At 37.4% G+C, this 16,621-nt stretch overlaps 1 protein-coding gene across 1 annotated transcript in view; it reads right to left on the bottom strand.

Moving 5' to 3' along the window:
* LOC135217246 (neuronal acetylcholine receptor subunit alpha-6-like) overlaps positions 1 to 16,621 on the bottom strand; it is a 61,983-nt gene that overhangs the window by 3,076 nt on the left and 42,286 nt on the right. The window contains exons 4-7 of the mRNA XM_064252975.1: positions 14,093 to 14,309; positions 13,234 to 13,411; positions 8,292 to 8,444; positions 7,018 to 7,196 (exon numbers count right to left, since the gene is read on the bottom strand). Of these exons, the coding sequence (XP_064109045.1) occupies positions 7,018 to 7,196; positions 8,292 to 8,444; positions 13,234 to 13,411; positions 14,093 to 14,309 (727 nt within the window). The remainder of the gene's footprint in view (positions 1 to 7,017; positions 7,197 to 8,291; positions 8,445 to 13,233; positions 13,412 to 14,092; positions 14,310 to 16,621) is intronic.

The following is a 16,621-nucleotide window of genomic DNA, read 5'->3' as shown; positions in this document are numbered from 1 at the left end:
AATTTACGAATAAACATGAAACATTTTCAAAACTTTCGTTCACTCATCGCTAATGCATTTGACCAAAACTAAATCGTCATCAAACCTCAGTTCAATTGTTAAATAAAAAATTAAAAAAAAAGTTATAACATTAATATAGCTTCCAAAGCAACCATAAAATCTGAATTTGTTTTACGCCTCAACGCCAAAAAAATGTAAACATGTAAATACAGAAGTAGAATGCGCCCACTGATATCAGTGTGAGTAGAGCTGTGTGACACCACCATTCTAGTGGTGGTGCAACGAGAACCACCTGGTGTAACATACGTAGGTCTACAATGAGTAGCGACAAAGAAATTATCTTAAAAACATTTATTTTATATTTGTTAGAGAAATATATATTTGGATTTTCATACAAAAAAAATTATTAATGATATATTTCTTAAGCACTTCAAAAATGATGGCTTACTAGCAAATATTCGCTTATGCAATTATTCTTTTGTCAAAGTATTCACTTCTTTATATTAACAATTTCTGGCCAGAAAGTAAATGAGGTTATCTACGCATTTTTGCACTTTATGAAAGAATAAATTATACACCAAAAGCGAGCAGAGAGACTTTTCAAGAAAATATTTTAAGCCAGTTAAAAAACAAGTGTTCGATACGTCTTGATATCAATCCTAATAGATATTTCGATTAATAGCCATCATCTCCATATAATAAATAATCATCATCTATTATTCCTCAGAGAACAGGTAATCTCTACAAATAAATTAATTAGTAACAGATTGCATCTCAGATCACTAGATAATTTTTTTAGTCCTATAAATAATTTTGCAACATACAGGCAGCTTAAAAACAGCCAAAAACTTCAGCATTCAAAGATACTCGCTGCAGTTCATATTCTTATTTTGAAAATGTTGCTAATAACTGTTGAGCTTATTATGCTAGGTCTACTGTTATAATGCTGCGGAGACCGGCCCGAAGAGCAAGTTAAGTGCGCTGTCATTGGTGGCATGTTAAGCCAACCTTATCACACCGCACTTTGAACTATGCAACGTAAAAGAAAGAAAAAATAATACTAATAAAATCAGTTCACACAGATTACGAATTATACCAATACATAAAAGAGGATCATATTCAAGAATATAATGCTAGCTGTGAATTCGAAACTTTTCGACATGTATATTAGAAATGTAAATAAATAATCAATAAGTAATAATAAAATAATAATCATAATAATAATAATAAGAATATAAAATAATAATAATAATAATAATAATAATAATAATAAAAAAATAATAAAATAATTAATAATTAAATAAAAATAAATAAATAAATAAAAAGTTAGACATTATTTGGCAACGTCACATTAAGTCTGAAAATCTGAACGATACAACAAGAATCGTCGTATGAGATTTGAGCATCACTGTAGGTTGCATAACGTGTGTTAAATAAAGTAATACACAATTATGTATTAAACATGGTAATGCATGCAGGGGCGTACCTCACGGGGGAGACGCGTCTCCTCAAGTTTGAGTTAGGGGGGGACACAGTATACTCTATCTCCCCCAAAATAATAAATATGGTTAAATATCACACTCATTGTTATTATATTGTCATTGTGAATTATCATTATTATCATCATTATATTATCATTACTGTATATCTGAGAAGGGGCAAAATCCTACCTCCCAGTTGTATCATATTTTTTTTAACAGATAAGGCAGAGAGATTCCAAGGGATTTAAGGGGCTTTCTTTCATGTATAAGAAAATTGTGCTCGTGATTTTACACATGTATACATTTGTATTGAAAATCAATAACGCACAAATTCTATATGTACAGTGCTAGGGTAAGCGTGTCCACCAAATATTTTATGGGATCCATACATGACACCTTAATTGCTTTCAAATGCTTAAAATGTTAAACCACCAATATTATTTAGTTTACATGCCCTTGTAGACTTTACAGTGCCCCTAAAAAGACCTCTAATTTAAAAATTTTCTGGGGGTCTCACAGCGCCCCCCCCCCCCCCAACCCCACCAGCTGAACAGGCTCACTTCGCTCGCCACCCACCTCATTGTCCCCCCAACTCTTTGGAACCAGTTACGCCCCTAAATGCATGTGTAATATACGTATACGCTAGAGTCAGAGTACAGATCATGATAATCGCGTTATAGCCTACTCGGTTTTATCGAAGCAGGGCTACCTTCTTTTTGTGTCAGCTGACTTGCATACTAATGAAATCGTGGATACATTTAAATCGTGTAATACCAGTTTTAGGGATGAACATCGTTGATACTATAGTCATTTTTTGTTTCCGGCTGGCGTAAAACTCGTCAGAATAATACACCTGGTTGAGGAAGGACACCGAGGATCTCTATTTCTTAAATAATCTCTCCACACAAAGTTATTCCAAACTTTTCCATTCTGCCAAGAAGATTACGAATAAATATACGATCAAACTAGGCCAAAATAATAATTACTTAGCATAAATGTATAGAAAACAAGAGAAATAAAAAATGAGAACATAGACAAGCTCAGGGAAATAAGCCTATACTCTGTTTACTATAGGCCTTCCACACAGCTGACAGATACGCACTTTCGGTTGTCCGATTTTTATGACCGCGTTTCAGACAGATTATAAATCATATTCGCAAATTCGCAATGGTAAATACACTGAACAGGCGTGAGGATATGATTATGATGTTAGTGCCTGTCTGCAGGATATAATGAACAGTGAAAGAAAAAATATTACTATGGAGAAAATTAAACGAATAATGGTCGTCAAACCCAGCATCGATAGCATGTATTGAAACACATTGCACAGGCTGGCTGTGGTGCGCGCCGGCGGGAAGTTAAGTGACTGACACACTCGGCTGGCTATAAAAATCATACTGCGGGCAAATTTCGCCTCAATTTTACCCGTAAGTATCATTTTTAGTTGAATATAAGTTTTCCTCCCTGAATATATATGGTACTGGGAACTTGGTGATAGCCGAAAATAAGTGGACTATTAGGTAGATGATTGACAAGCTATTTAATTTGGGAGTCAGGAGCTCCAAGTTGTAAGATCGTCAACTTCGGGAGGGGAAATACAATAGGGAAAAATGTAATATATATACACACACACACACACACACACACACACACACACACACACATATATATATATATATATATATATATATATATATATATATGTAAGTGTTTACATAATAAAAATATGGAATGTTAGTCCATATATATAAAAGTCTAAAACTAAAGAGGTCAACCAGATTGCTTGCAGGAATGTGATCAGACTAGAGACGCTAAAGATGACGTATACAATAAGTATGTAGGCTAAGATAACATGCCGTCACCTGTAGTCATTCAATTGTTTTATAAACATTAGTCCAAGCTCCCCCTGCTTGAGACAACTACCCGACCTATAATTCAAACGGCCTACGTGATCTGTAGCGTGTCTCATTTTGATTGTGTGTTCGTATGAAACTATGTCATTTGTATGTATGTTCATATGTTCGAACTACTGTCTGTTCCTGCATAACTTGTAACAGAGATGGTAGACGGGCAGAACAGAGTTAGCTATCGTCATTAGAAGACCTGTACCTCTTTACCTAAGCTTTATCATGTAGAGGAATAGGATTAGCCATCATCATTGGCAGAAGCGATCAAGCTATCGTTATTAGAAAACTTGTACAATCACATATGATCTTCAGCATGTAAAACTTCAGAAGAATACATATATTTTTATATTTCGTGTTTTCTACAAGAACCTCCTCACCATGAGTTTAACACATCGTCGTAATAACTAACAAGATAATACCGACTTCGTAAGTGATCTACAAACCCCCAGACACTCCATTGAAGATGGAAGTGCAATACCAACCGACTTAGCGTAAGATTATCGCTAGTCTAACATTACCTCATAGGGCGCCTTATCATACAAGGCACAAGCCCTAATATATATATATATATATATATATATATATATATATATATATATATATATATATATATATATATATATATTCATAGTTAGACAACTACAGGAAAAGAGGCTAGAGGGAAACCAATAGCTCTATTGTGCAGTTATAGGTCTAGAGAAAGTATAGGATAGAATCCACAGAGAAGTGATGTTTTGGTGTTTGAGGAAAGGTTGGTTAGGCTGGTCAAGATGATATGTCTAAGAACAAGTGCAAAAGGTGAATCCCCCTCAGCAAACTGCCGCTACTCCTCAGAATGGACCACTCCATCATCCTAATAATAAGAATAACGGCTATTGGAACAGAAACAACAGGCCCAGGCCTGATTTGAGCAAGAGTTTCTGTGACTCATACAAAGTGCATGGGCACACTGGCTGCCTGGGTGGGATGCCCCAAGATAGCTCCTGTTTCTGCCATTGCTATGGCCATGACAAATCCTTCAGCTCTAGGCCCTCCTGCTCAGGGCCCCACATTTGTCGCACCTCCCAGAGTAGGAAGAAGGGAAAAGGGCTTCGAGGTTTTCCGAAACCTTACTAGAGCCAATAGTCTCTCTGCACTAGTGCCTGATTCTGACCCTCTCCATCCAGAGGAGAGTGCCAGATTCTGCTACTTCTACTTCCTTCTTATCCATTTGTAACTTTCTATCTTTTTTGTACTGTCTATATCTTTTTTTTCCATAGTTTCCTTTCCTCTTCTTTACTGCCTTTAGGCATTTATTGTACATTGTATGCTCTGCTTAGGCAGAGCCACGTCCACCAGCTATTCTGGCCTTATATAAATTAGTACTTCATTATGAACTACTATCGTAAAAGTGCCACAATTGGCACAGTGCCCTACCCTAGGCACTTAGCAATCCCAACTAGGGAAAATTTTAGCCAGCAAAAATTGCCATAGCTTTAGAAATATTTTCGAAGCCTGGTTCGTTTATGCATTGTTTTGATTTAATTGCCAATGTAGTGTTACTTCCTAGCCTTTATATTTTGTGAAGTCACTGCCTCTGGTGAGATTTACATTTTGTGTAATCTTATTTAATCTCTAGGGAGAATTACTTCATTAATTCCATACTTGTTAGTTTGCACTAATGTTTACTAGGATATAATTAATACTGTTGTGCGTCTTCTTGTTACGAGACAAAGTCACTTAATGAAATCGTCATCAGGGTAAACTAATAGTACGTGTTGCCTTAAACAATTAAGGTAGCAGTATTATATATGATATAATTTACCCTGTAGGTTAAATTTTATCTAATCATTATTTGCTATTCCTTGTCATTCTCAGTGTGACGTTATATTTTAAGAGTATTCTTTATTGGAATATAGCAAGTTGTTAGTCTTTAGACACATCACACTTTATTTTATAATTAATGATTAATCCTCTGCCTGTCGAGTAAGCCTTCATGAATATTATCATCGGCAGAGTCTGAATATTGCTTATATTATTAGTCCACTCAAGGAAGTATGGATGGCTCAGTAATTTATATTTGTCATTTGTCCTTGTTTCTGGCTTGTCTTGTCCATTCCAACCCATCTAGGGTTGAAATGTCTTCTAGAATGGGGAGGTGTTCAAGATTTTAAGCCAGAACCAAGTTAAAACTTCTCCCGGTAAGCGCCGCCCAAATCCGGATTTTCCTTGTCGGGGGTAAATTCAGGGCAGCCAATGGGAGCAAAGATAGTTTTTATAGAGAATGGAGGCTTTCACTTCATAGGGCCAACTTATATAGACAAGGATGAATGAGTCTTGTTATAAGAAATCTTAACTTAAGGGAGAGGAGAGGTCAGAAGCTCCTATTACCTCGCCCTGCAGACACCACTTCACCCCTTTCTGCTCCCCCTGCCTCTTCTGGGGAAATCCCAAGTATTTTTATACCTCCCTAGTGCACAGGAATAGCAACAGATAAGAAGACTACCAAGCCCAGGATTTCCAGGTACTGTGAGAGTAAATTCTAGTTCAGCCAGGTAACCATTTTGCCTTTTGTCTGTATTTCATTTCCATTCTTCCAAAGCGACTTTCCCCCTCTGTTTAGTTTCTCACTACCCCAATCTTGGTTCAATGCTGTGATTACTCCCCTTGTGATACTAGTAAACATCCCCTAGTTAATTCAAGCAACGTAATAGTTCCTTCTGTAGACTCCCAGTCACTTCCATTCCCTCTGACCGGTTTGTAAATTTTTTGATTGAAAGAAAGTAGTGTGTAACGCTCCCCCACGTGTTCCCTCACCTCAGTACTTATGCTAGGATGCAATCTCTTTGCAGACAAACACTGTGCCTGATTGTGGAAGAAATTGGGAACCTCCTGGAATAAGTGCATTTAGACTAAAGTCCAGCTTTTGTGTAAATTCCTCCGTTATCAGTAATATCGGCCTTCTGCCATAGTTTTTTTTTTTCTCTTTTCTTTGTTGTGATCTCTCATTCCTCCATTCAAGGCCAAATTTTTTTACTGTTAGATTACATTTTCCAGGAGTGAACGAGCAGTTCAGAAGAATATATATATATATATATATATATATATATATATATATATATATATATATATGTGTGTGTGTGTGTGTGTGTGTGTGTGTGAGTGTGTGTGTGTGCATGCGCTTGTGTGTAAAATTTCTTCACGGAAATAACGTGATATACAAATATAAACAGAGTTTTTGGCCACGATATAAGACATAACAAAGAGTTGTCAGATCCTTAGCCTTCAGCTGAGGCCTTTAAAGTGCACTATATAAAATGGAACAACAGATTACCCTGAAGATGCGGTTCACTTAGTTATTCCGATCATGCACGTAAGGGCAGGCCATGGTAGCATAGTGCAGCATGTTGTTTATATTTGCCAGATCTGTGGATCACTCCTAATCCTACCACCCACCAGCCACCCAGCTCTCAATCAATAATACCTGTCTCCTTCTGAATATTTACTGAGGAACTTGAAGGCTGGACAGTAGTGTGCTACCTCTTCAAGTGGGAAAAAAGGAAACAAAAATTTTATATATACCTATATATATATGTGTGTGTGTGTGTGTGTGTGTGTGTGTGTATGTATGCACTTATACTGTTACCAACCTTTTCAGTATAGTGGTGGAGGAAGAGGACCGAGGAGAGAGGTCCCACGAGAATGGTCTTAAGGAGATTCGGGGGCGGTGTTGAAGCAGCAGGATGCTCAGTGTCAGTCAGTCGGAGGAGGAAGGCGGTCACAGCCACACTCACTGTCACCACAATGAACGTCTGCCCATAAAACTTGACTGGAAAATGAAATGATAGATAGTGTTATACTCTGCTCCTGATCGTTCTTAGAGATATTGACCACATGCTGCATAAACAGTCTACCAAATCACGCGCACACATTTTCTGTCTGTCACTTGCAGCTTGCAGTTGTTCCTTGAGTGCGGTACAGCATTCGAAATACTTGAAATTATGAATGTCTGGTTTTTATTCTCATTCAAACTCTGTGTCAGTCTCTGCGTCTCTCAATGTTCTTTTTCCGAGTCCAAGGAGCCTCTGCCAGAAGAGCGATCGGGATGTCACGCTAGAATGGCCACATAGATAGGCACATCTGATAACTCGTCAATGTAAGAGAGACGACGACGCTCCTATTTATGTTGGCCTATAGCTGCGATGAGGAGGTATAACGACGCTTTCAAATGTTAAAGGAAGTGTCGTTTCTTTAAAGTCTTTGAAAACTGGGTTTAAAGTCTAAATGGTACCTCAAGCACTGCTTATGCTGTATTTCTGTTTGGTTGCTCAAGTCCAGATGATGAATAATTGACAAAAGGTTTCAAAATGATTACATTAACACTGCGGCTACAATAACTACAGCTATTGATCTTTAGATCCGCTTTCCGCTTTGTCGTCCAGGAGTTAAAACAAGAATAATGACGCAGTCTTCATTCATCTACAGATTTCATCGTCAAACTTTCGAGGTACTTAGTCAGTCTGCGTGAGTAAAGTTTTATGATTCACATTTGATTCATGAATATAAAACTCGTCTATTTTTGTCAAAGGAAAAGCAGAGTAAAAATCGTTATGTCCTATTTTTTGTCTTTCTGAAGGCATCTTCATGTGAAGTTATGAGAGAACGTATTCTTTCTTATGAGCGTCAATGTTCCTCTTCTAATTCCGTCTTTTGATACCTGAAAACAAGTCTTCAATGAACTGCAGTGGTGGGCTAACTATTACATTTTCCAAAGGTGGCAGGATTTCTACCAGTTTCCCTGTCTACCTATTCAAAAGAGAACAAAGAAAAAAAGGGTAAAGGAAGACGCATAGCATTCCACTCTGACACTACTGGATGTAATAACAAAGAACTCGACCTGAACAAGTGACTGTCTAATCCGAACCTATGATTGGAGTTGAAGAAGACAGCCGCGGAATGGATGACCCCAAGTGGATGACCTCTAAGATGGTCAGCAGCAGGCAGCAGCATCCGACCAAGAGCCTCTTCTTCTCCCTCACTGGCAACAGAAACTGGATCAGCGTCAGCGCTGAAATTGCTGCAAGAAGGGAGGCCAGCCATTACGTTTGGGTCTTTGCTGTAGCAAATCATGCAAAGGGTCGATTCAAATGTCTTTCGATACGTCCTTCTCCGTTCGTCGGACTTGGTCAGGGCAAACGGGAGTGTATGGTGACCAAGTTAGAATTTCTCTACTTTGATATTAATTGTCTATTTTAATAGCAATCTTAAAAGCCACAACATTCTCAATTCACATACGCGAGCACCCCTACACACACACACACACACACACACACACACACACACACACACACACACACATATATATATATATTATATATATATATATATATATATATATATATATTATATATATATATATATATTGTCACGAAGAGGCCAAATATCTGGTTACTACAATTACCAATCAAAATTTAGTTACCTTACAACAGCCAGACACCTGAACCTTCATCACAGATAAAATACGACTGATTACTCTAAAGGCAGCAGTGATCCCGTAAAAAGTTATTAATCATGCAAGAAATGAGACCAAGTTCATTAAAACAGGTGTGAGGTAATCATGTATAATATTGAATTAGTTAAAGGGCATCACTCCATCAACAACTAAAAGTTTAAGTATTTCCCTGGTTCTATATTTCTACCTAAACAAAATCCTATCACTGGTGGTCAATAAATGAAATACTGTTATAAAAATTTTAAATACAAAAACTTTATTTTTAAATTCAAAATTTATAAGTGAAATTCACAATCTCAGGGAAATTTGCTATTACTTCAAAATAAGACAAAGTATAATTAATTCTTGAATTAATTACCAAGCAAAATTAAATCAAAATTAATTTATCAAGAAAATTAATTAATCAAGAACTTTAAATATTCAATCAAAATTCAAACCGTTAAGCAATAATTATTATTTGAAAAGAAATCTGTGTAAATGCAGATTAATTCACAAGTATTAAATCAAATCAAATATACAATGTTAAATCAGTAAGAAACACCAACAATTATCAAACAAATTGAAGTAAACAGAAAAATGTGGAAAAGTACCAAAATTGCAAAAACACTAAGAAAACATTAATCACACAGGACACAAAATAAACACTTCACAAGAACTAAATACAGAACACAGAAAATTTGCAGTGTGTAATAAATTAAATAATTTTACTTAACCACTGTAAATATTTTTAAGCGCACTTAAAACTTGTAATATCACAATACTTGGTACCAGTTTTTCGTCTTTTTGCTGCAGCTTCCAAATTCACTACACTCTTTCACAGGCGCCATTGCAAAAACACGTTTACACTGTCTGTTCAGATTCCATGAATAACAGCTATGCTATTAAGAAATTAAATCAATCTAAAAGTTACAAGTGACCATGTACATACAAAATCTTTATGTTAATATAAAAATCAAATTTCGCCTCTGTTGGGGAGAGGCAACAAAATAAGATTACTCCCGCCAGAAGATTAGTTATCCCAGGGTTGAATCCAACGATTTGTAATGGGATAAATAATCAAAGTTTACATTGGTGTTTTCAGAAATGGGTTCTAACTATACACAATAGGTTGACTGTTAGTCCTGCTTCTTGTAGTTTCTTAAATAGTTTCCCCAGAATCTTCAGATGTTCTCCCCATGTTTTAGAGTAAATCACTATATCATCCAGGTATACACCTACTCCTTCTATAGATCCTAGCAGTTGATCCATGACTCGTTGGAATGTTGCCGGTACATTCATCAGACCAAACGGCAGAACAGTATACTGATACAGTTCGAAAGGAGTAATAAAAGCTGACAACATTCTCATCTAAGGGAATTTGATAATATGTCTGGATTCATGAGCTACTGCTACCACTTGCTTCCGCAGTGGATATGGAATAAATATTTGACGATATTCACCCCATTCAGCATCTCCTGGTATAACTGCAGGTCTATGCTTCCTAATCAGCAAACTTTTTATCAGATAATAGTAGGTAGGAGTTTGTTGCATCTATTCTTGATCAAGAACTCTGAAGAACAAAATCACCTAATGATGCATCCTTCTTCTGTAGTTCCATTAGCTTCTCTCTTTTCACTTGACCAACTTGAAGGGTTAAACTCACAATATCTGCTGACTCAGCTACTGTATTACACTACTGTCTTCAGGAACACTCTGACTACTCTGTGTCTCTTCAAGAACAACAGGTTCTTCTTCTTCTTGGGAAATCTGTTCTTGGTCAGCACTAGGGAAAATATCACTTCCCAGAAACAATTCATCTTAGCTCAAAGATCCTTCACTTGATCCTTCCTGGGTATGTAAATCCTCAGTCTCTTCACTTACAGGTGTAGTACTCTTCATATTCCTTGTAGTTACACAGTTAGGAAACAGGTGGGGGTTATTCTTCTCTAAATCTACCATAGGACTAATCCTCAACGGCTTGTCTGTCACAATAGGACAAGAAACAAATGGCACACTACCAACTTCATTCCCCAACAGAACAAGTACACCTTCCACAGCCAGTGAGTCCTTCACAGCAAAATCAACATCCCTTGTCACCAACGTACATGACAGGTGTAAGTGGCATATAGGAGTTACCTCTTCTCCTTTACCACTTACTACCACACTATGGTTGCTCCTCCTGTATCACATAAGACCTTGACTGATACCTGCACACTCCCTCCTTGAGTTGTCAGCTTACCCTCATAGATATATAGCTTAAAAGCCTCCAAACTGCTAAACCACTCACTGCTTGAAGTTAAATTTTCATTAGTTGTTAAATACTCAGCTTTTTTAGTCTCTGTCTTCTCTGTAGTCGGATTCTTCCCCACATTGCTCTTTGTAGTCTGTTTCACATGGTCACCTTTTACCACTTGAACAACTGGCTTTGCCTGCTGATGTGTCTGATAATACTCCCGACTGAAGTGTCCCGCTCTTCGACACTTGAAGCATTCAACATTAGGTTTCTGTAACTGTCTTGAAAAACTGGATGAGGATTTCACTTTAGCTTGCTGAGGGGTATTATCTTGTGTTGGATAGGCTTTACCACTTATAAGATTCCCATTATTGAATTTGTTCCTGAAATTTGGATAAGACTTAAAACTTGTGTGTTGCTGATTCTGGTACTTGACATTATAGTTCCTTTTGCTACTGATTATATTATAGTCTTCACTCAGTGTAGCAGCCTTGTCAAGTTTCTTAACCTCTCTCTCTCAAATAGGCTCTTATATGTTAAGGAATTTCCCTAAGAGATTGTTCAAGGACAATTAATTCCTCCAACTCTTCCATTGTTTTAACCTTAGCAGCCTCCAACCATTGTTTGAAACACCTTCCCACTTTATAAGCATAATCCAAGAAAGTTAACTTATCATCTTTTCTCAAAGTTCTGAATCTTTCACTGTAATATTCTGGGGTCATCTGGTAGACTTGCAGCACATTGTGTTTGAGTACCCTGTAGTCTTTACATTGATCAGCTGTTAAGGCTAAATAAGCACTTCTCCCTTTACCAGGCAAGAGACTTTGTAACAAGACTGACCATTTATCTTCTGGCCATCCCATACCTGAAGCGACTTTTTCAAAGTAATCAAAGAACTCATCTGTAGCTTCTTCAGTAAACTTATGGATTAACTTCTGCACTCTTACATCAAATACAGGGTCTTGATTACCTTGAGTAGGGTTAGACGGTGTCCATCTCCTGTTCATATCCTGCTACTTCTCTTTCTTTTTTTATCCTTTCTCTTTCTTCTTCTGCTACTTCTCCATCTTCTTCTCTTTCTCTTCTTTCTCATTTTTCCCTGTCATATCTTTCTATTTTCAGCCTGCAGTCTTTCTTTTAGCCTGCATTTTTAGCTTAATCAACCTTTCTTCTGCTTCTATGCGTCTAAGCTCTAACTCTGCATCACTTTACTGTTTCTTTTCTTCTTGCATATTTATAATGAATAGGATTCACAAAGAAAGATTCACTTATTTAAAGACAGGTTTTAGTATATATAGTGTATATATATATATATATATATATATATATATATATATATATATATATATATATATGTGTGTGTGTGTGTGTGTGTGTGTGTGTATCGGGATGAAGAGGTAAAGCCATGTCTCACACAAATAACAGTTTTATTTGCCGACATTTTACAGCACATGATGCCTTTCCAAGCCTGGAATATGACACGCAGACTATAAGTAAAAAATAAAGTCACTTATTTACCATAAGGTCGAAGAGTTGATAGTGCTGGAGTTTCTTTTTATAGAAATAAACGTACCCAGGCTAAATATCCAATCTTCGTCCACCCAAATGTTCGTAGCCTAATCTCTCGTTTTCTGACAGTCCACGATCTAATCGCTCAAGGTGGTACTTTCCTTCCTTCCTTCATACGTTAACGTTTTCCCTCTCCTTTAGCTAAACCACCTGTTAGCTCTTGCTTGGTGGGAGTGTTTCTTTCAAGTTACTCATTTGTTTTTCATCTGTGGTTTTGTAACGCTTAGAAAAAAATCGTTTCTTGTATATAAGTGGCTTTTTATGTATTTATAGTGTGTGTGTCATTTCCCAGCGTCGAAAATGCATCACGTGACGTGAAACATCGGTCAAATAATTTACTCCATCCTGTGATCATATATATATATATATATATATATATATATATATATATATATATATATATATATATATATATATATATATATGTGTGTGTGTGTGTTTGTAAGTGGGCGGGGGTTGATGTGGAAAGATGATCATTCAATATTTGTGATAACTTTAGCAACGGTTCCCTTAAATCAACGGAAGCTTGTACGTAGGATAATATAATCCCAATAATGAAAAGTCGGGGCTCACCGCAAGCTGGAATGACGATGGTGCCAGTGAATGTGGCGGAGACTCGCCTCAGGTTGAGCGTGATCATGATGCTGACGTAAGGTTCGGGACAGCAGGCGTATTTGGTCACTTGGCGCCGGATGGTGCCTGACTGGAACTGCCACTCGTGCGACGGCTCCCAGTAGGCTCCCAGGTGGACCTGAGGAGAGAAATTGCTTTCGTTGCGATGACACGATTAGGTTGAAAGGCGCCTCACTTTTGTCAAGAGAATTTAAAGAGAGAGAGAGATAATAGGGCACTTTGATTGAATGGATAATGTTGGCACAACTTAGGTCATAGAGATAGTATATTAACTTGCTTTTTAAGCACAAACACACACACTCACAGACATACACATGCATAATAGCAATGGAGTGCAAGATGTTTTGCCTTTACTCTAAGGCGCTCTCAAGCAAGCTACTTACGATAGAAAAGACACCATAAAGAGGACTCGCACAAGATGCTTCAATAACATATAAAAGAAACTAGATATTCTTAGTCACTTTTGCTACTGATTTTTGTTTCTTCGTGTATGATTCGGGACAACTGACTCTTATCTGAAGATCTACCTCAAATATAATACTGGATAGATTAGTTCACACCGAACCTTCTTAGTAACCCACTTTTCTGCTTGGAGTAAAAGGCAAGACATCCTGCACTTCGCTGACTCTCTCTCCTCGTGGCCATATAAGCAGTTTATGTTTTACATCAAACTTTTATTTCTGTTAGAAGTTGCCCAAACACACACACATACACACACACACACACTTGTGTGTGTGTGTGCAGGACACTTGGTTATGGCAGAGAAATGACCCAAACTAAATCGACAAGTGGCACTCGCGTCTGAGTTGTTATGAAGCAACTGTAGATCGATCTGCCACCCGTGGGACGTCCAAGATCCAATGACCAAATGGCACCGCTGGAGGTCGTAGGGCCAATAGGTGAAGTCGAGGGGACACTCGACCTGGAACAGAGCCGGCGGCACCCACAGGACCATGCCGGATGGGTAGACGATGACGTGGTTCTCTCCATAATGGTTCACTTCCTTAACATCTGCACTGTTGGAAGGAAGAAGAATGCATGAGTCGAGGAGAGCTAAGTAAAATACAACATCCAATCTCATCACAAATTGAATCACTGAAGTGGAAGTGGTCAACAGAAGGAAAGAGACTGCAATGCACAGAGTTAGCCAGAGAAAGGTAGACATGAGTATGCGCGATTACCAGCCACGATGCAATACCTTTTTCATGTGCAATAAACACGTTTAATAACGAAAGATTATAGATATAATAGTGTACATTTCTGCAGAGCTGCGGTGACTGTTTCCTTCTTGCGTTCATTGTTCTTGAAGGGTCGTCATAGTTCTCTGAATTCAGCTGTTCATTCAATAGTGACTAAAGGTTTCGAGTCTGCATTTGCGTTTTTCGCTGCAAACAGTTCAGAGTGAGGACTGAGGAGACCTTTGATAGAACCTGGATTCAAGTTTGATGATGGCCTCATCCCTCCCCTTTTGGTGGCATATTCCTCTCCGACTTGGGCTGCCTCGTCTCCTCCTCCCTGCCTAGTGACATTCTCTCTCAGTGAGACATAGTCGTTCATGGTCTGATTAATCACCCCAATATCACTTGTATAACATACAACTAGCAAACGAAATATAGTTGGAAGTGTTCGCAAACTGTCGGTGATTAGATTAATATCAGAATAGCACGATAAAGGGTCGACTAAGTTGTTTATTCGAGTGAATTATTAAAAAATCGAACATCATGGCAGCGTCCAGCAACAACAGTAGTAAGAAATATAGGAACCTTGCTTGCCTTGCAGATACCCAATATGGCGACTAAGCAAACAAGGAACTGAGGTTTCTTATCTATGAGATCCATAACAACTCCATCCAAAAAGATGCAAAAATATTCACAGACATATTGAGAGGTTATGATCCTTCAAACTGGAGCAAGTCTGCAGAAAACATTATGAAAATAATTGAAAGAGTATCAAAGGAAATTCAAGTGATCAAGAGACTTAAAAAGGAAATTTACATCAATCAACACATTCCAACAAAGAAAATGAATAAGGTGAATACAGTGAATATACTGATTAATGCAATAGGAAAACAAATGCCTAAAGCATGTCATCTATGTAATGTGTGATATAGCAATGTAAATCCACAAAACCTGATCAGGAAATGCTATGCGTGCCACGTACCTACTCATCCTACACGTGCAGAAGTCCAGCAAAATAAAAATAAGGACACAAGAGTATCTTGCTCAACATGTCTAGCATGGATAGATAACGTCATTAAATCAAGACTTAATGTGCAAATAGTAGAGGATGAAGAAGATGAGGAAGAGGGAAACAGAAAAGAAGAAAATAAGATTAAAGAGATGGAAGAAAGAAAAAACAGGACAAGAGTTTGGATGCAGAGTAACTCATAGATACTGCATATGAGGCAATACAGCAGCATACATACAATGAAATAAATTATGACATGATAACCCAAAATAAAATCCCAGAGAGGTTGTACCCGGATGTTCATGCTGATGGGAAAGAGCAAGAAAAAAAAGAAAGACACAGTCTGCACCCTTTTGAAAAGAGGGAATTGCAGATTCGGTGACAGATGTTACTACAAGCATCTCAAGATATGTCACAATTATGAGATATATGACAAATGGGCATATATAGCTGGCTATGAGGATGAATGCAGCAATCTACACCCAAAAATATGCAAAAACTTGAAAGAAGGAAAAGGATGTATCCTGTAGCCATGAAGAACAAAAATCAAAACAAAAGCAAAATAAAAATCAAAGTAAAAATGAAGCAAATAAAGAAAGGAACAAAGAACATGAGATGAAGGAAAAAAGCAAGCCATCACCGCATCATGAAATGTCAGCGTCGAGATTTCAGGCATCATTACCTAGATACAGTGCAGGGAACAAGCACTGCATATACGATGCCAGTGGATGGTGCAGATCTGGAGATAAATGCAGATACATACACAAAATGAATAAATATGAAGATGGAAGATCAAATGTATTGGAAAAGTTTGGTTTTTTAATGTCAGAATTCTGGAAATGAGGAAAAGAGCAACATATCAGAACAGGAAAGAGACATGGGAAAATCCTTATTATTACCCATATTAAATGATGTGGATAACACGCAAACCATCATAGTGATGAATGCGCAGGCTTTAGTTACGAGTAACTCAAAAAGAAAAATAGAGTTCTTAGAAGAACTAACCCAAACTAAAAAAAAAAAATAGATATAATGAATATAAGTGAAACCTGGTATTCCCAAGAGACTGGTAATGATGATCAGATAACTGGGTTCCAAATTTATAGATCAGATAGAAAAAATAGGAATCAAGGGGAAACCG

This window comes from Macrobrachium nipponense, chromosome 19, assembly GCF_015104395.2.
Source record: "Macrobrachium nipponense isolate FS-2020 chromosome 19, ASM1510439v2, whole genome shotgun sequence".
Lineage (NCBI taxonomy): Eukaryota > Metazoa > Arthropoda > Malacostraca > Decapoda > Palaemonidae > Macrobrachium > Macrobrachium nipponense.
The sequence above is the reverse complement of the archived record's forward strand: the minus strand, read 5'-3'. Positions and strand labels throughout refer to the sequence as shown.